This window comes from Chlorocebus sabaeus, chromosome 9, assembly GCF_047675955.1.
Source record: "Chlorocebus sabaeus isolate Y175 chromosome 9, mChlSab1.0.hap1, whole genome shotgun sequence".
Classification (NCBI taxonomy): Eukaryota; Metazoa; Chordata; class Mammalia; order Primates; family Cercopithecidae; genus Chlorocebus; species Chlorocebus sabaeus.
The window spans coordinates 24,719,631-24,739,360 of NC_132912.1; the positions used below are offsets into that span (position 1 = coordinate 24,719,631).

Sequence of the window (19,730 nt, forward strand, 5' to 3'; positions counted from 1 at the left end):
TAATTTCTCGTCATTCACCTGCTCCCACCCTGTCACCCTTCTGAGTCTCCACTGTCTATCCTTCCACTCTCTACATCCATGTATACACATGTTTAGCACCCACTTATGAGTGAGAACATGCAACATTCAACTTTCTGTGCTTAGTTTGTTTCACTTAAGATAATGTCCTCCAGTTACATCCATATTGCTGCAAAAGACATGATTTCATTCTTTTTCATGGCCGAATAGTATTCAATGAATAACCTTCCATTCCAAATATACCACACATTGTCTTGGTCTATTCCTCCATTGATGGACACTTAGGTTGATTCCATATATTTGCTACTGTGAACAGTGCTGCAACAAACATACAACAGCAGGTAACTTTTTGATAAATGGATTTTTTTTCCTTTGAGTAGATTCTTAGGTCAAATGGTAGTTCTATTTTTACTTCTTTAAGAAATCTCCACACAGTTTTCCATAGAGGTTGTAACAAAGAAAAGAAAGAAGACCCAAATAAACAAAATCAGATATGAAAAAGGAGACATTACAACTGATACCACAGAAATACAAACAATCATCAAAAACTATTATAAATAGCAATTATGCTCACAAACTAGAAAACCTAGAGGAAATGGATAAATTCCTAGAAACATACAGCCACTCAAGGTTGAACCAACAAGAAACAGAAAACCTGAACACATCAATAACAAGTAGCAAGGCTCAATCAGTAATTTTAAAAAATCTCCCAACAAAGAAAGCTCAGGACCAGATGGATTCACAGCCAAATTATATCAAACATACAAAGAACTAAAAAGAACTAGTTCTCCTGAAACTGTTGTAAGAAATCAAGGAATAAGGAATTCTCCCTAACTCCTTCTATGAGGCCAGTATTGCCCTGATACCAAAACTGGAAAAGGGGCCAGGCACAGTGTTTCATGCCAGTAATCCCCACACTTTGGGATGCTGAGACGACAGGATTGCTTGAGCTCAGGAGTTCAAGACCAGCTCGGGCAAAACAGACCTCATCTCTCCAAAAAAAAATTAAAAATTAGCCAGGTGTGATGGTGCATGCATGTAGTCCCAGCTACTCAGGAGACTGGGAAGAAAGATTGCTTGAGGCCAGCAGGTCGAGGCTACAGTAAGCCATGTTCATGTCACTGCACTGCAGTCTGGGTAACAGAGCAAAACCTTATCTCTAAAAAAAAAAAAAAAAAAAAAAAACCAATCCAGACAAGGACAACAAAAACAATAACAACGACGAAACCCGACGGACCAATATCCCTGACGCACAGACACAAAAATCCTCAACAAAATACCTGCAAACTGAATCCAACAGTACTGCAAGTTCAACCCTTATGTCTGGGAAGATAATCTAGACACTCAATTCTGCTCCCAACAAGTGACATTCAAGCTTAACATAAGTCAGTGGAATTTTTGCACAAATCTCTATGTCTGTTTTTTTCTTGTTTTTGGTTGTTTTTTTCTTTTTTTTGAGATGGAGTCTCGCTGTGTCACCCAGGCTGGAGTGCACTGGCTAACTGCAACCTCCGCCTCCCGGGTTTATGCCATTCTCCTGCCTCAGCCTCCCGAGTAGCTGGGACTACAGGCGCCCGCCACCTCGCCCAGCTAGTTTTTTGTATTTTTTTTTTTTTTAGTAGAGATGGGGTTTCACCGGGGTGGCCAGGATGGTCTCGACCTCCTGACCTCGTGATCCGCCCGTCTCGGCCTCCCAAAGTGCTGGGATTACAGGCTTGAGCCACCGCGCCCGGGCTCTATGTCTGTTTTATTTGTGTTATGGTAATAATGTAATGTAGATGGTATGGAAACTGATGAAATATGGGTAAAAACAAGAGTTGCTCTTTCTATGAAAATTAACTTGAGGTACACTGAAAGGATATGCTACAGCTAGGGAAAATATCCAGTATCTCCAGATATAGATATTCTAGATATACTACATGTAGAATTTCTAAATAGAGAGTATCTGGTGAGACACTAGATATTCTTCCTAGTATTCTAGAGATAACAGATATTCTACCTAGCTGCAGCATATTCAGAAACTAAAGCTGTTCCCTCTGCCACAACATTCTTCTCTTCTACCTAGTTAACTCCTTCCCGAGTTAGCTTAGACACAATCTTCCCAGGAAGATTTTCCCTGATCTCTACAATAGGTGAGGTCAGCCTGCTATGTGTTTTCATAGCTCCTTACTCTTCTAAAATCCTATTCATTGTAACTCCACTATAAGTACTTGTTCAATTGTCTGTACTTCCCATTGCCCATGTATATCCATGAAGGTAGGAGCCAGACTATGCCTGTATTTTTATGCTGCTGCACCCTCAGTGTCTGGCACTTGGAAGGTGCTCAATGTTTGTTGAATTTATTAATAAATGTGGAAGGACACTTCTAAATATAACAGGAAAGTTTGGCACTAGATCAAATTTGAATCATTTTTGATTAACTTTTATCTTAGGAACAAAAGGGTCATTATCACCAGTTGTAGGCAAAACACAAGTTGCTTCCTTCCTCAGTCTTACTAAGAAAGTAGTTGGTGCAGTAACTCCCACCTTTAATCCCAGCACTTTGGGAGGCTGAGGCAGGTGTATCATCCAAGGTCAGGAGTTCAAGAACAGCATGGCCAACATGGCAAAACGCCATCTCTACTAAAAATACAAAAACTGGCTGGGCATGGTGGCAGGTGCCTATAGTCCCAGCTACTTGGGAGGCTGAGGCAGGTCCATCATTTAAACCCGAAAGGCAGAGGTTGCCATGAGCTGAGATTGCACCACTGCACTCCAGCCTGGGCAACAGAGTGAGACTCCATCTCAAAAAAAAAAAAAAAAAAAAAAAAAGGAAGGAAGGAGGAAGGGAAAAAGAGAAAGAAAGAGAGACAGAGAGAAAAAGAGAGAGAAAGAGAGAAAGAGAAAGAGAGAAAGAGGAAGAGGAAGAGAAAGAAAAAGAGGAAGAGTAAGAAAGAGAAAGAGGAAGAGGAGGGGAGGGGAGGGGAGGGGAGGGAAGGGAAGGGAAGGGAAGGGAAGGGAAGGGAAGGGAGGGAGGGAGGGAGGGAGGGAGGGAGGAAGGAAGGAAGGAAGGAAGGAAGGAAGGAAGGAAGGAAAGAGAGAGAGAGAGAGAGAAAGAAAGTAGTTGGAGCACTTTGGCTTCTAGCAAAATCGCTGCATATCTAACAACTGATATTATTCCATCCTCTAAGATGCTGAAAATTTCTGGGAGAAGGAAAAGAAGGGTTTCAGGCATCTGATTTTCAAGAGTTCCCAGGGGAACCACTAAACAAAAGTTCATACCAAAAAAGAAAAAAAAAAAAAAAAAAAAAACTCACGAGACTAAAGGCCCAACTATAATCAAGCTTTTATAAATCATTACTAAACATAGTCTACTTTTCCTGTCTTCAGTTCCCATGTCAGAACATCTTCATCTGTAAAATCCTTTAGAAAACTCCACCAGTTTCCCATGAAGGATAATATTCATGGAACTATCTTTTCCTTATTTAAGAATCAACAAGGAAATCTCCCTGAATTCCCTTCTCCCCTCAAACAAAGATAGTGCAGCCAGACAGCACGCCGACAGCAACAACAAAAACACATGGGCAATATTTACGACAAAACTAGGTGTCAAGGCATCCCTATGAACCCCAAAACAGACACGAGAAGAGGCAAATCACTAACAACACTTTTAAGTTGTACACAGCATCAGCATCTGGAAAGAAAGGGGCAAAGAGAGACATCTGAGCATGTGACCAAACAGAAGAAACCCCAGTGTAGGGGTGTGAACAGTAACCTCCCTGAAAGGATATGTCCACCTAGCACCTGTGGGCGTGACCTTATTTTGAAAAAGGGTCTTTGCAGATGTAATTAAGAACTTTTTTTTTTTTGAGACAGAGTTTCACTCAGTCACCCAGGCTGGAGTGCAGTGGCTCCATCTGGGCTCACTGCAACCTCTGCCACTTGGATTCATGCGATTCTCATGCCATATTGGCCAAAGTGGTCTCAAACTCCTGACCTCAAGTGATCTGCCTGCCTCGGCTTCCCAAAGTACTGGGATTACAGGTGCGAGTCACTGCACCTGGCCAAGTTAAGGATTTTTTTTTTTTTTCCTTGAGACGGAGTCTCGATCTGTCGCCCAGGCTGGAGTGCAGTGGCGCGATCTCGGCTCGCTGCAAGCTCCGCCTCCTGGGTTCCCGCCATTCTCCTGCCTCAGCCTCCCGAGTAGCTGGGACTGCAGGCGCCCGCCACCACGCCCGGCTAATTTTTTGTATTTTTAGTAAAGACGGGGTTTCACCGTGGTCTCGATCTCCTGACCTTGTGATCCGCCCGCCTCGGCCTCCCAAAGTGCTGGGATTACAGGCGTGAGCCACCGCGCCCGGCCGGGAATTACCTAAATCCAATGACATATGACCTTACAAAAGACAGGCAGACGGAGACTTGGGCATGCAGTAGAGAAGGCCATGTACAGACAGGCAGAGACTGGACCTATGTTGCCAAAAAATAGATATGATCTATGCAGTGGTCCTTCAATATTCGTGGGAGATTGGTTCCAAGACCTCCTGCGGATACCAAAATCCATGCATGCTCAAGTTCCTAATATCAAATGAAGCAATATTTGCATACAACCTAACACGCCTCCTGCAGTAAATCATCTCTAAATTACTTACAATACCTAATACAATGCGAATACCATATAAATGGTTGTTATTCTGTGGTTTAGGGAATGACGACAAGAACAAAAAGTCTGTACTTGTTCAGTACAGACACAATTTTTTTCCCAAATATTTTTGATCCACAGTTAGCTGAATCCACGGATGTGCAACCCCCATGGATACAGAGGGCTGACTGTTTATACAATCTATGGACAGAGAAGGGCATCTATATGATTAAATGAAAACAAAAGTAAAAACAATTTCCTAAAAGGATAAGAGTAACAATCTGATATGAATGGGGCGCCCAGAGCCTTTCCTTTCCCTCACATCCACTAGCACATAATGTTTCCAGAAGCCAATATCCAGAACCCAGAGAAGAAAGTAGGTCTCACTGATCTGGCTTACACAAATTCTTTTAAATATACAATCTGTATTTACTAGGAAAATACTGGGTATTACAGACGTATTACCTCAAGGTTAAAAAAAAAAAAAAAAAAAAAAAAATGGTGCTGATGAATCTCCAAGATCACACTAGCTATGCCACATCCAGAAGAATGTCTAAATATAATCATAAATGCAGCTTTGTATCTACTGATATTTAAGGACACTCTCTACATTGTGAGTAATGAGAAAATCAGGACATATACTTAAGAATATAAGTCTTCTCAATATATTAATTAGTGCAATGAACAAAAAATAGAACTCAAGAGAGTATCTTCCTTAGGTTGTACGAAGGGCAAAGAAGTTGTGGGATTATAAACAGTGCTGCATACATAGCACTACTCCTGACTATGCCAGAGCCCTCTTCAGAACAGAGATAAGCAACAGGGGGAAAGGCAATAAGTAACCAATTCTGAATCAAAAACACACCCAATATCAAATAGAAAACTCAACAGCAGCTAGTCACCAGGGAAAAGTAAATAAAGTCTTTAACTTCCCTGTTTCTTTATTTTTTTTACGATAATAAACAGTTTCTTCTGTCTACTTTCCCCAAAACAGATGAATAGTCAGAAATATCAAATTTGGGTTATCGATCTATTCTTTTATTCACAAATCTACACAGTGGAAATTCTTGCATATTAAATAGATAACTAGAAATAAGAGGACTTATAAAACATTTCCATCACATCAAGTTTCTTTTTTTCTTTTCTAGAGATGGGGGCCTCCCTATTTTGTCCAGGCTGGTCTCGAACTCCTGGGTTCAAGCAATCCTCCTGCCTCAACCTCCCAAAGTGCTGGGATGACAGGCTTGAGCCACCATGCCCAGCCCGCATCAAGTTTCTTAAACCTATAGTATAGTATATCCATTTGTCTTCTGGATTATTTGAGAAGCACAAAATGTCATCATCCAGATTATATTGTGAAATAAACTATTTGTACAATACCCAATTTTATAAGAATATGGCAACTTAAACCATGAAACTATTTCAGTGAAAGCAATCCAAAATTGAGTTTTTTGCATTTAGATATCTTTCTACTTCAAACCAGGGAAGATATGGAAGGCTTATAATATTTTAACACATTTAATTACTTATCGTCAATTAAAATTAGATAAAATAGTAGGACATCTTTAAGTCCAATAACCTTTCGTTTTAGTAATCTAATCACATCAACCAGACAGAAAAACAAGTGCCTACCATATGGTCGTTCTGTAACAGAAAATAGCTGCATTGAATAACAGCATCTGTGCATCTTATCAACACTAGCATTGCCCATACTTAAATCAGCATATTGTTAACTATAAGATGACAGGACCCTTCCCAAAGCAAAGAACAAAAGAAACTGAATATTACTTTTGTGCTAGATTACTTGACCTGGTAGTAACTAAAGAAATCAAGAACATCAAGGCACAATGAACTTCATAAAATGCTTAACCTGGAAGAAATGAATGGGAAGGAACACTAACAATTTATGGAGAAATTATTTAGATCTGGGTACTCACTTTGCTGATGGCTCTTATCTAGTGATAGGCCCCACTCAGTACATTCAAATCCAGGCTTCTGCCGAAATGCCACTTAATGATCCCTGCTGCTGCTACTGCCATCATTCTCAATTCTAACAGGTTTTAGCTTTAACCCAACCTTGCAGCATAAAACTTTTGGCATGGAACAGTATTCTGACACTTACGTTCAGGTATGTGAAGAAACACACAATTACAATTAAATAATAGAGTTATACGGTACTATAATTAGCCTAGAATGAAGATCCTATACCTCCAATGAAGAAACATGCCTTTTAAAAATTGTTTTTTGGCCAGGTGTGGTGGCTCATGCCTGTAATCCTAGCACTTTGGGAGGCTGAGGCAGGCAGATCACAAGGTCAGGAGATCGAGACCATCCTAACATGGTGAAACCCCGTCTCTACTAAAAATACAAAAAATTAGCCAGGCGTGGTGGCGGGCACCTGTAGTCCCACCTACTCGGGAGGCTGAGGGAGGAGAATGACGTGAGCCCGCAAGGTGGAGCTTGCAGTGAGCTGAGATCACGCCACTGCACTCCAGCCTGGGCGACACAGAGTGAGAGTCTGTCTCAAAAAACAAAACAAAAGAAAAAAATTGTTTTTAAGTATTGTTTTGAGCAGCGTGTATGCTTTTTAAGTATTGTTTTAAGTGGTGTAGTTTGCTACAAACCAAATTTTCACAAGACTGATTACATATTACCTATTTTAAAAGTCTATACATAGTGTTCTTTTATTGTCGTTTCGGTAATAGAGAAAACATAAAAATAAAATAATCCTGATATTCTCATCATTCAGAATAAACTGTTAATCTTTCGTCACAATGTTTGTGATCTTTTTTTTAACTGGTTATGAAATGTTTGTGATATGAAAAAATAAAAATATGTAATAAGGAACATTCATATACTAGCCATTCGTTTTAAGAAATAAAATGTCATCCATACAGACAGATTATCTTTTTACAGTTTCTCTTATCGACCAGATTGCCCTTTCACTTGTCTGTTAATTATCATGATCTCATCTCTTAGTGGAAATTGTTTCATACATTTGTACTACACTCTGTTACTTGGTTACCAGCTTCCCAGAGGTAAAAAAGGTGCAAAGAAAAAAGGCACCAAAAATGTTGACAGCAGTTCTAACGGAAATAGAATGGAATTCAAGGTGGGCACGAGGTCTAAGGGAGAACATACTTCAAAATGTACATATTTTGTATAAACTAAAATAAGTATTCAGCCAGGCACAGTGGCTCACACCTGTAATTCCAGAACTCTGGGAGGCTAAGGTGGGCGGATCACTTTGAGATCAGGAGTTCGAGACTAGCCTGGGTAACATGGCGAAACCCCATCTCTACTAAACATACAAAAATTAACCAGGCGTGCTGGCACACGGCTGTAATCCCAGCTACTCAGGAGGCTGAGGCAGGAGAATCACTTGAGCCTGGGAGGCAGCGGTTGCTGTAAGCGGAGATTGTGCCATTGCACTCCAGCCTGGGTGACAATGCAAGGCTCTGCCTCAAAAATAAATAAAATAAGAATTCACATACTACACGTCCAAATGCAAACTCAGTAACATTTTGGAGTTTTTCTAAGTCTTTATTCATTCAAAAAAAAATGTATTGAGAACCTATTATGTGCTAGGCACTCTTCTAGGCACAAGAAATACAATGTGAACAAAACAGACAAACTGCACTCTTAATGCCTGCATTCTATATATATTACCTGTCTCAAATACACAAGCAAAATCAAATGCATAAGCATGCTGGGTGGAGACTAAGTGATACAGAGACAAAGCAAAGAAGGAAGGCAGAGCATGGCACAGGGAGCAGGGGAGAGGCATTCAATAAAGGGAGTGGTTGGCAAAGCTTCACTCAGAAGGTGACCTCTAAGCAAGAGCCCGAAGGAGCCAAGGAAGCAAGCCGTGCAGAGACCGAGTGAAGAGTGTTCTAGGAGGAGAGTTCAGTGAGTGGGAAGGCTCTGGGGACTCCCATGTTTGTGTACATGCAGAAAAGCAAGAGACCAGAATGGCTAACACAGAGTGAGGAGGGAAGAGGCACAGGAGGTACGCTCAGGGAGGGGGAGGACCAATTACACAGGGCTTTGCAGGTCACTGCAAGAACTCTGGCCTTCATTCTTCAGAGAAATGAGAAGCCATTTGAGGAATTTGAGCAAAGGAATGACACAATTTGATTTATAAATTGTCTGTCCTGATTGCTGTGTGGACAACAGACTTCAGGCTGGCAAGGACTGAAGTGGAGAAATCAGTCAACCGGATCCACATGTCATGTATGAGAAAAAAGAGAGACATCAAAGATCACTCCAAGATGCCTGGCCTGGAAGGATGGGATTGCTATTGCTTGAGATGAGGAAGACTGGAAGGAGCAGACTTGGGAAGGTGAGCTAGGGGAATGGAGGTAGAGTCAGGATTGTGGTTTTAGATACGCCTATTTACTATCCAAATGGAGATTCTAGGCAGTCAGGTCAGCAGGATATAGGAATCTGAATCTGAGAGACAGAGCAGCAGGTCAGCAATAGAGATACACACATGTACACATAAAGAAATATAAGTGAGTGTGTGTATGTCAATTATCTGCATATACTTGATATTTAAAACCATGAAACAGTATTGGGCGAAGAAAGAGGATTAACTGAGGCTTGAGGTGTAGGAAGGTTTAGCAGACCAGGATGTTGAGGAAACTTCAAAGAGACAGAAGGAGGTGACAACGAGGAAGGAAGATAATTAAGAGAGTATAATGTCCCGGAATCTACATGAACACTGAATAAAATGTAGAGCCTTTCCTGCATATTCATTTATTCATTCAAAAAATATCACCTGACACTGTGTGTCAGTCACTGTGGAAACAAACATGGTCCCTGCTCTTATGGGGACTGCAATCCAAGGGAGATATAGGTAAATAAACTTGTAACTGGTATTCCTGAAAATGAGGATATTTTGAGAGAATACGCCAGGGGCAGCTAAAACAGTCTTGCGGGTCAGGGAAGGCTTTCCTGAGGAAGCAGTATTGAAGACAAGACAGTAAAACTCAGCCATGGAGCAGAGGGAGGAGGAGCAGGGGAGAGTAGAGGGAAGGGTGGAAGAAAGGACCTGACTGGAGTTCAATCTAGGAAGAACAAAAAAAAGTAACAGGTGAGACAGAAGGGCAGACCAAGTTACCGAAGTCCTTTCAGACTTCCCAGAAGTCTGAATTTTATTTCAAAGGAAATGGGAAGACAGAAAATTGTCTCATAGGAGGTAATGTAATGATCAGCTGGAGTACAGTGGTGCGATTTTGGCTCACTGCAACCTCTGCTTCCTGGGTTCAAGGATTGTCATACCTGTCTCCAAACAGCTGGGACTACAGGTGTGCACCACTACGCCCAGCTAATTTTTGTACTTTTAGTGGGGATGGGGTTTCACCATGTTGCTCAGGCTGGCGTAGAACTCCTGACCTCAGGTGATGTGCCCATCAGGAGGATCATTCTGATTATGGTAGGGGCAGAGTTGTGGCAGGGGACAAGGCTAAGTTATTGGGATACTCCATAGGGAGTCTGTTTCTGTGGTTCATCAGTGAGATGCAGCTGACCTGAACTCGGGTGGGGGTAGTGGGTATTGGGAATGTGGACTCCACAGGACTTTGCATATGAGGAATGACGAGACGGAAGAGTGAGGATGCTGACCTAGTTTTTGACTTGGACCAATAATAAAGAGATGATAGTGCTACTCAGCGAAAGAAGGCGCACAGGAAGAGGAAGGGTCAGTGGTAGTGGTGAAATCGATGAGTTTGCAATGCCTGGGGAATATCCCCCAAAAGTGTTCATTCGGTAAATAGGCAACTGGCTGAAAAGGTCTAGAGGTCAACCATAAAGCCTGAGATACAGGTGTAGCTATGCAGTCACCAGCACACAGGAGAGTGCAAAATAAAACCCAGCGAGTGAGAAGGAGAATAAAGGAATGGAATGGCCTTGGCTCTGGATGAAACCAACAATGAGGCAAGAGGAGGAAGAAAAACCCTACAAAAGAGGCAGATAGGGAGACAGAAAGGAGGGGAAGAGGAGAGTGACTGAGAAGGAATCAGGGAGTCTGGGATGAAAGCAAAAGCAACTGTCCAGCATTCCAGAAGGAAGAGTCAACGCATGGATTCATACAAACTCGTACCCAGAACAATGTCTTATTGTATTGTTTACAGTATTTCAAAATCAACCAACAAGTGTATTTCATCAGCCATAATACATTTCAATCATAGAATAATCTTAGCCTAGGTCAAGAAGCAAAACAAAAATAAGTTCATTTGCATTAGTAAAAAGTTTAATAATAAACAAAGTGTCAAAAATTCTATTACTGGACAAGAGTATGGACTACAGATAAAAAGTGAAATAAATGTCCGAAATGGAAAAAAATTATGTGGTTTAGAAAGCTGAGGGAAAGTTTTCTCTTCTTTGGCTTAAAAAAAAAAGTTGAACCTTGAAAGATGAAGCTATATGGATATGAAAAGGGGTGATAATATCACAGAAGAATCTATATAAAGTGATTTTGTGAGCAAAGTTACTCAAGGATTGGTGTCAGATGACTTGACAGACTATACACACACACACACACACACACACACACACACCAAAAATCGCTTACGAGGTTCACAGTGAGTGATTTCAAGTTTTAAAAATACACCTTGAGATGTATAAAGTAAATAAATTCATGTGAGTACCATCTGGACCATCCTTACTGTATAATGCCAAGACATATCCTACTGAACTGTCCTAATTTCTTATTTGAAGAGGGCTGTTGATTTGTTTTGAGCCTTCCAATATATCCTGGGGGTGGGGAGGCCTAAATGTATTCCTATGTCAACACAATAAAATTGTAACGCTTAACATGAACGCGTATTTTGCTGTTTTTCAACAAAGTGCAAGACCTTATTCAGAGAAGGTGGAGTTGGCTAATTAAAGCATGAAACAGAGACTCCTATTAATTCATTACATTGATTTCTTCTGTCCTACAAAGTTAGGTTTTCTTGGCTGACTGACAGCATGACTATTAAGACATACATACTCATCTCTTTGTTAATTAAAAACACAATAATAAATGTAGTACCCAAACACATTATGGATTTTTAACATTTTTTAAAGAATGATAGTACCACTGTGGAATGTAGTGCTTCTAATAAAATTGAGGACAAAAATTAAGAGCAGTGTTCAAAAACCTAAATATCAGCCCGAAGTATTTCATTGGCAACTCCCTATTACTAAAAAATATTCACAAGATTTAATGTGTATCAGAAGCATCAATCACAGATAAAAACACAACACAACTAAATACAAGTAATAATCACACAAGTTCTCTTCACTCCCAACCCTGAGGTTTTAAAATGTTTTCTGACAGCATATATCCCTTTATTTCCACTTCCACAAAGAATCTAGGCAAAATACCTATTCTTTAGAAAGTCAAATAATATTGTAGTTTAATACCAAACCTAAATACTGTATATATATTTCACAGGAGCAAAATACAGGTGATATTGTTTTCTTCATTCCCAAACTAGAAACAAGATAGCCATGCCGCCAGCAGTAAGGTCCAAATGAAAACAAATTTCACAGCCGTTAAAAAATACATAACTGTCATTGTTAATAAAAGCCAAGTGTGCAACAAACTGGAAATACTGCTTGCTAGCCAAGGACAAGATGTGTCTAAATTCTTGGTTTCAGGACATCTCTTAAATGACCAAAAAATAATAATAACCAAATAACATTAGTTCTTGCAAATAGAATGCAAATATAATGCTAATTAAAGTATTCACAAGACAATGACAAATAAGGCTTCAGGACCACAATACATATTATTATGTAACTGCAATACACATTAAGCAATCACCAGGTTGCAGGTAGGCCTTCCAAAAGGAGTTATTATGGTTTACCGTGATCAGAGGATTGTGGTGTTCTATTTAATCATGCTTTTGCCTGCAAGCAGGTGTTTACAGATGTCAAAAAGTAAAACACTGATTCTAAATGTAAACCTATAGTTCTAATAAATTGTACAGTAATAGCACGCTGTACCTCACAGCGTTTTCTGCATAAACCTTCTAATCCGACATGAAGTAAGCTGCATGAAGCAAGTTTCTCTGCATGCTTTATGAGCCAAAATTTAACTTCTGATTCATTTTTATTAAAATGCCAAAACTCACACACTTACAGCCAGACCTTGTTTCAAGGACTATGAAGTTAAAATTTAACATCCGGTGCAAAAGAACGTGAGACAGTGAATGAGGGTTCACTTGGGTATGTTATTGTCTAAAGTAATCCTCAACGCTTCAATGAAAACATAGGCATCTCAAAAGTAAAATTTAAAGGATAACAATATTCAGCCTATTTAATGAACAAATTACAGAAACGGCCAATAATAAACATAGTGTATTCATAATGGAAGTAAACTCCGAATACTTCAATCTCCAAACACGAGGAGGAAAAAAAAAAAAAAGGGTGAGAGGCAACAGGGTATATGGGTGTCATAAATCAATGTATTTTCTATTATTTCTGTCCTGCCTACTCAAAAATTTTTAGGAAGTCTGGAGTAAAATCTCTGGGCCCTTGGGAAGATGCTAGATGCTACCCTAACCAGCAACGCAACGCTCACCTGAAACCCCAGAGCAGCTCACAGAACTCCAGAGGTGTGAAAGGGAGGGTATAAATAAGAGAACAGTAAAGGCACGAGATTTCTTTCCAGGAGTTGGAATTACGACTCTGTAAGGTCGTTTTCCAAGGTTGTGCTTGAATTGTTCACGGAAAAACACGTCTTTTTCTACCTAAAGCAGAGATCTGCAGCAACAGCAGCCAGGCGCCCACCGTCAGCACCAAAGAAAGACTAAGTTCCAGGTGCAACAAGCATACTAGCTGCCGTCTCTGCACCCGGGAGGCCAAATCCTGGACACAGACACACGAAACGCTCAAAACCACCCCCAACCAGCTCAATTCCAAATATCTTGGAAGAGGACTGAAGGAAAACGGATACTCAGGTGCCCATTCTCAGGCTTGCAGTACCCACAGCCACAGAGATGGGAGAATTCCTGGCTCTGAGGAGTGACCAAGATGAGGACATTCCAAAACGCGGGACGTGTTCTTGCAAAAGAAACACGGGAGTCCCTGGAAACAGACGTGGGCCAGGCTTCACCTCGCTACTGGTTAACCTGGGGCGCTCCCACCAACCAGCTCAAAGCCCCGGGAAGCCCCTAGTGAGGCCCGGTGGCCGGTGACCCCCAACTTGTAGGACACTCAAGACACAGGCCACCGCCCTGCTGGCCAGGAACGCTGGCTCCGCGCTTACCTCGCAGGCCTTGAGCTTGTCACCATCTCCCTCAGGCAGACCAGTCCGACGCGTGGCCATCATTTCATTTCAAATGACAAAGAAGGGACAAATCCTTTGGAATCCACATTGGAGGTGGGGGGGGAATGCCACCACACACCCGAAGGGGAAGAATTCCGCAAGCAAGCTCCGAGGGGCAGGGCTGCTGAAACAGACAACGTGCCAGGGAATGAAGGTTTTCAGGAAGCGCCTTCAAATGCCTCGCTGATTTCTCGCGACTTCAACTGACTTCGCCTTCTTCTTCCATTTCTGGAGACTTAAAAACAAAGGCGACAGGTCTTCTTGGAAGCCAGTGTAGAGGCCAATTGCAGAAAGCGGTCCCCTTCTTCCCAGTGCCACTCCTGAGTCCTGGAAAAATCCGAACGGGTCGTGAAGGCTCGAGTGTCAGCTCCCAGAGAGATCCTAGGAAAAGAAGTTAAAGGGCGTGAACTTTCTCCAGGCGCCTATCACTGTCTTGCCCACATGTCCACACCAAGTTCGCGTTTCCTCCCTAACAAAACAAAACAAAAAAAAAAATTTTAACGTAAACAAACAAAAAGTCTATAAATTCGAGGGGGTGTTTAAAAAAGAAAAATCTCAAAACTGCCCAGCGGTTGCGTCAAACACATCAAACACACCTGGCTGTTATGCAGCCTTCAAGAAAATCGTTCCCCATTCAAGTGCATTTTAATTCATGTCTTTCCTGGGCAGAGTAGAGGGCCGTGCATGTTCTTTTCTGCATCACCCAGACAGGGACACCTCGGGGAAGTTTTCTCCCCCACGAGGTTGAAATGGGATCACACTTTTCAAGCCCCCTCCTCGTTCCCCTCCGCCCCCCAAAAACTCAAGCACAAAGCCAGCCTGGCTGGGGCCGGCGTGGGCTCGGCGGCGTCTCCGGGTGACTCGGGCGCCGCCCCTCCGCCCCTCCGCCCCGGCCGGCGTCCCCGAGGAGGCGGCTGTTTTCCTTGGCCCGCGGCGGGGCTGGGTGGGGACGGCCGGGGACGGCCGGGGAGGCGTGCGCGGCCGCGGGTGGGACGCGGGCGCCGCTCCCGCTCCCGGGCATGATTCCGAAGCCACACTCGAGCAACTCTGAAGTCGCGGCTTTTCTCCCAACTACATACAACTCGACGCGGCTTTCCTTCCCCTGTGGCCACCTAGGGGGGAAAAAACTAGGAAAAAGCAAACCACCACCCACCTCCCCCACGATTCCCCCGCCCCTTCCTGAGGCGGGTCGGAGACCTCCAGCTCCCAAGGAGAGCGGCCCCAATATGGGCTTTCTCAAAGGTGCTAGGAGCCCCTGGGCGAGACAAAACCGGGGGCCTTACCCTTCCCGCCCGCTCGGGCCAGGCGGCCAAAGCGCGGCAGCGAGCTGGAGCGGGGACGCGGGCCGGGCGCCGGGCCCGGCCGGGACGCGCTAGGCCGCAGGCTCGGTTAATATTCATGAGCGGCCCCGGGCGCCCCTCCTCCAAGGCCGGCCGGCCGGCCGGACCCAGGCGCCCGCCGCCGGCCTTTGTGCCCTTCCCTCCGCCCCGCCGCCCGCCCTCGCTCTGCACATGCGGGCGCGGCCCCTCCGCCCCCGCCGGGCGCCCGCCGCGGGCTCCCTCCCGCCCCAAGCCAGCGCCAGGCCGGGTGGCCTGAGGTGGCGGGAAGGGAGAGAGCCTGCGGCGAGCCGGGCTCACCCCGGCCCGCGAGCGCGGCGCCCTCCCTGCTGAGACGGAAAAGAAACCAGACACGCACCAGAGGAAGTGGGACGAGTGGATCCGCACCCGGCTGGCCGGCTCCGGGACAGCGCGCCCCGCCCGGCGTGAGCCGGACCCCGCAGCAGGACGATCCCGCGCTGCCCGCCGCCGCCGCCGCCGCCGCCGCGCTCCGAGGCCGCCGCCCCCGGCCGGCCGCTCCCAGGCACCGCCGCGACCTGCCCCGGCCGGCCCCGGGCTCTCGGCCGCCGCGGGAGGGCGTGGGGCGGGGCGGCGGCCGCCGGACTCTCCCCTCGCCGGGCCGGGCCGGGGCCCCGCTCCGGCGCCCGCGAACGCCAAGTGACAGAAGCGCCTCGCTCCGCGGCCGCGCGGAGCTGTTTCCCGGGGGCGGATTTCTCGCTTCTTCCTCCCTGGATCCACCTCCTCCCACTCCACCTCCTTCCCCTCCCCTCCCCAGGGGAGGCTCTGGGGCTGAATATTTTCTGTCTTGAATAACACGGGCCCGGGGAATCGACGCTGGAGAAGGGGGATTACCCGGAGGCCGGAGGGGGGTGCTCGCCTGCCCCTCCCCGTGGGTCGCGGGACCGACAAGCCCTCGCCCCCCAGCACCCCAAAACCAGGCACACACAACCCTCCCCGCCCCTGCAGTCTCCCAAGCGCTGAGTGGCAGCGTCCAGGGATGGGCTTGCTCCCGGGGAAGGAGACCTGGTGGTAGGCGTCTGGGGTGGAGAGGGGGACAAGCCTATAACAGCGACATCTGCAGACTCGAGGGATCAAAGATCCCAGACCGGGGGACGGGGATTGGCAAATTGTGCCCCCCCTTTTTTGCAGCGGGCAGGCAATGAAGCTGCCACAAGACGTGGGACTTGCAGATAAGGGAGTGTCCCTTCACGCCTCACAGCAAAATCTCTTCCTGTGGTGGGAAGGGGGAAGTTAGCCAAGCGTTGCTCATTCAGTTCTTTCCCTTTTATAAATTCTGCAGAGCGACTGAGCGAATTTGGCGCGGCTAGCGGAACTGTGAAGAGGCTGCTGCGCTTCTCTGTCCGCCACACTTCTGGTCACAGCGGCTCCGGAGCCGCGGCACAACCGCCTCCCTCCCCACCCAGCTCCCGGGCCTTGTCACAGACCCCGGCAGCTCGCTCCGCCCCACCGCGCCTCACAACATCTCCCGCTGCAAATTGTCCAATCGGGAGACACGATGAGAGAACGCGAGCCAATCAGGGACTGGTTAGTCAGGCTTCCCTCCGCCCTCTTCCCCGCCCCCAGGTGAAGGCCACCGCCCCCTCGGCCTCCCCTTCCCACCCCGCCGGGCTCTGGGGAGTTGGCTGCCCGGCTCCGAACCTCGCGGGTCTGGAGGGGAGTTGCTCGCAGTCGGAGGCAGCGTTTGTCACCTTGTCACCCTCATCCTCGCTCCCTTCCCATACACACTCCCCTCTCCTTTTCAGTGCTCCTGCTGGTGCTGTTGAGGGTCATTTTTAATCTCACTGCGGCGGGGGACTGCCAGCTATTGTGTCTGATCAGCTGCCACCGCCGTCCAGAGGGAAAAAAAGAGGAACAAAACCTAGAAGCTATGGAGTCCGCTTACCTTTTCCTTCTTTCTTGCTACTCTCCCCTGTAGACTTAGAGTCTTCCCCCGCCCGCCCACCACCTGAGGTCCTGTTTCTTTGTGGGGGACGGGAGCGGGAACATAAAGCACTCCCTGCAGCTGGAGCACCTGCGCTTTAGTTTTTACATCTTCCTTAAAGTGGATGGTGCCAAACCAAATCTACAGCTAAATCCTCCGCTTCAATTCGAGGAAAGACGTTGACGAGATCGTTTTTAGATGACCACGAAATTTGCATGTTCTTGACAGCCCATCACCAAACAAGTCAGCTAACAATCAAGAAAAGAAAAATAGAATAAAATACAAGAAGGGATTGCCAGTCAGATGGTAATTTACTAAATAGCCCACTGGCTGTAGCAGTATCCAGTGCTAGATACTATTGAGTAAATTAACAAGAAGTGAATAGAAATTCAGGGTTCAAGTAGCTCACCGCTTGTGGGTTTATAGAATATGTCCAGAAAGGAAAAACAATTTACAGGACAAAACAACTCCTTACACATGCAAATGTGCATGCACGGCATAAACAGAGTACCTAACAGCTAAGGACATTTGGGTTAAAATTTTTGCACTAGAAATTTTTGTAAATGTTGATTGTGAAATTTGCAGTTTGATAAAGGAGAGTAAAATGTGGGCCATGAAAGGAGAAGGAAAAGGAAGGAAAACACATTCTAGGAATTATGGAAAAATAACATAACCTAGAGAGGCAATATTTCTATAAGAGGTAATAAGATGTAAGGACCAAGATTACAATCCAACTCCATTTACCACATAACTTAGCGCAAATTATTACTTATGTGTGTAAGTACTAGAGCTATCAAATTCAACGCCTCCTGCTAGGTATTCCTCTAAAAGCTTTACACGAGATAGGTGGGTGGTGAAGGAAGGTTTCAAGCCCAGGGGATCTGGCTCCAGAGTCCATTCTTTTATTCACAATACTATACTAGGCTGGGCTCAGTGGCTCACGCCTGTAATCCCAACACTTTGGGAGGCTGAGGTGGTAGGATCGCTTGAGTCCAGGAGCTTGAGACCAGCGTGGGCAACATAGGGAGACCCTGTCTGCACAAACAAAATGTTAGCTGGGCGTGGTGGCATGCGCCTGTAGTCCCAGCTGATCAGGAGGCTGTGAGGCAGGAGGATCGCTTGAGCCCAGGAGTTCAAGGCTGCAGTGAGCTATGTCCAAGAGTGGCACTCCAGCCAGGGCAACAGAGCCAGACTGTCTCAAAAAAATAAAAAAATAAGTAAATAATAAAACAACAGTATACTACCTCTTAATATGGGTTTTTAATAATAACAGCTAACACTTAACTTACTATGTGTTAATTATTGTGGTCTTTGAGTGCCAATGTAACTCTACTCCTGGGACAAATATAATCGTGATGTTCCAAAATTTGGGAATGTTTCTAAGAACTGTTATGATAAGTTACTCTCTTAAGTGTCTTACATGTATTAGGCTATCTGGACAGAGAGTGCAAAAGGCACATAGTTAAAATTTGAAAAATTTAACTGGGCTTCCACTGGGCCTCTGAGTTGTAACAGCACCCTCCCTATCTTGCTGGACTGTTGAAGAGAATCAAATGAGATAATAGATGTGAAGAAACTTTTAAGGCCAGGTGCAGTGGCTTATGCCTGTAATCTCAGCACTTTGGCAGGCCCAGGCAGGAGGACCGCTTGAGCCCATGAGTTCGACAAGCCTGGGCAACATAATGGGGTCCTATCTCTATTAAAAAAATTTTGTTAAGTTAGCCAGGTGTGGTGGTCAATGCCTGTGGTCCCAGCTACTTGGAAGGCTCAGGTGTGAGGATCGCTTGAGTCCGAGAGATCAAAGCTGCAGTGAGTCTTGATCACACCAGCGCACTCCAGCCGGGGCAACAGAAGACACTTTTAAAATGTAAAAAAAAAATTATTTAAATTAAAATATTATGGACTGAGCATAGTGGCTTATGTCTGTAATCCCAGCTCTTTGGGAGGCCAAGGCGTGCAGATCACTTAAGGCCGGGAGTTCGAGACCAACTTGGGCAACATGGTGAAACCCTGTCTCTACTGAAAATACAAAAATTAGCCTGGCGTGGTAGCACGAGCCTGGAATCCCAGCTGCATGAGAGGCTGAGGCATGAGAATCTCCTGAGCCCGGGAGGCAGAGGTTGGAATGAGCTGAGATTGCACCACTGCACTCCAGGCTGGACGACAGAGCGAGGACTTTGTGTCAAAAAATAAAATAAAATATTATTATGAAGCAGAAGTTTGTACTATTTCCCCAACAGCAACCCTACTGTTTATAACATTTTATTGTTACTGTTTAGGAATATATGAACCCAGTTAAAAATTAGGTCTATTCCTTTCTGAAGGCATGAACAAGAATATTTTAATATCAGCTCTCATTTGGACGCTTTTGCTTGTTTGTTTTGTTTGTTTTTGTTGTTTTTGAGACGGCGTCTCACTCTGTCACCAGGCTGGAGTGCAGTGGCACAGTCTCGGCTCACTGCAACCTCTGCCTTCTGGGCTCAAGAGATTCTGGTG

General features: G+C 45.1%; 1 protein-coding gene and 1 long non-coding RNA gene across 13 annotated transcripts in view; one reads left to right on the forward strand and one right to left on the reverse strand.

The window, feature by feature from the left end:
• The window catches only part of ARHGAP21 (Rho GTPase activating protein 21), a 135,281-nt gene extending 119,310 nt beyond the window's left edge, over nucleotides 1-15,971 (reverse strand). For 2 of the 12 annotated variants that reach the window (XR_005235191.2, XM_073018790.1), the window contains exons 1-2: nucleotides 15,651-15,781; nucleotides 13,896-14,336 (exon numbers count right to left, since the gene is read on the reverse strand). Coding sequence is in view for 9 of the 12 variants with exons in the window: in XM_073018790.1 (XP_072874891.1) it covers nucleotides 13,896-13,958 (63 nt within the window). In the remaining 3 variants the exon portion in view is untranslated. Of the gene's footprint in view, nucleotides 1-13,895; nucleotides 14,425-14,551; nucleotides 14,815-15,238; nucleotides 15,398-15,650 lie in introns of those variants that run through there. The other 10 variants (XR_005235193.2, XM_037983489.2, XM_037983488.2 and 7 more) reach the window with 8 other exon arrangements.
• A 132-nt stretch (nucleotides 15,972-16,103) lies between these two features.
• Nucleotides 16,104-18,478, forward strand: LOC140712366 (uncharacterized). Its single transcript, XR_012093900.1, has 2 exons — nucleotides 16,104-16,837; nucleotides 17,056-18,478. It is a non-coding gene; the product is annotated as an uncharacterized lncRNA (long non-coding RNA).
• Nucleotides 18,479-19,730: the final 1,252 nt, after the last annotated feature.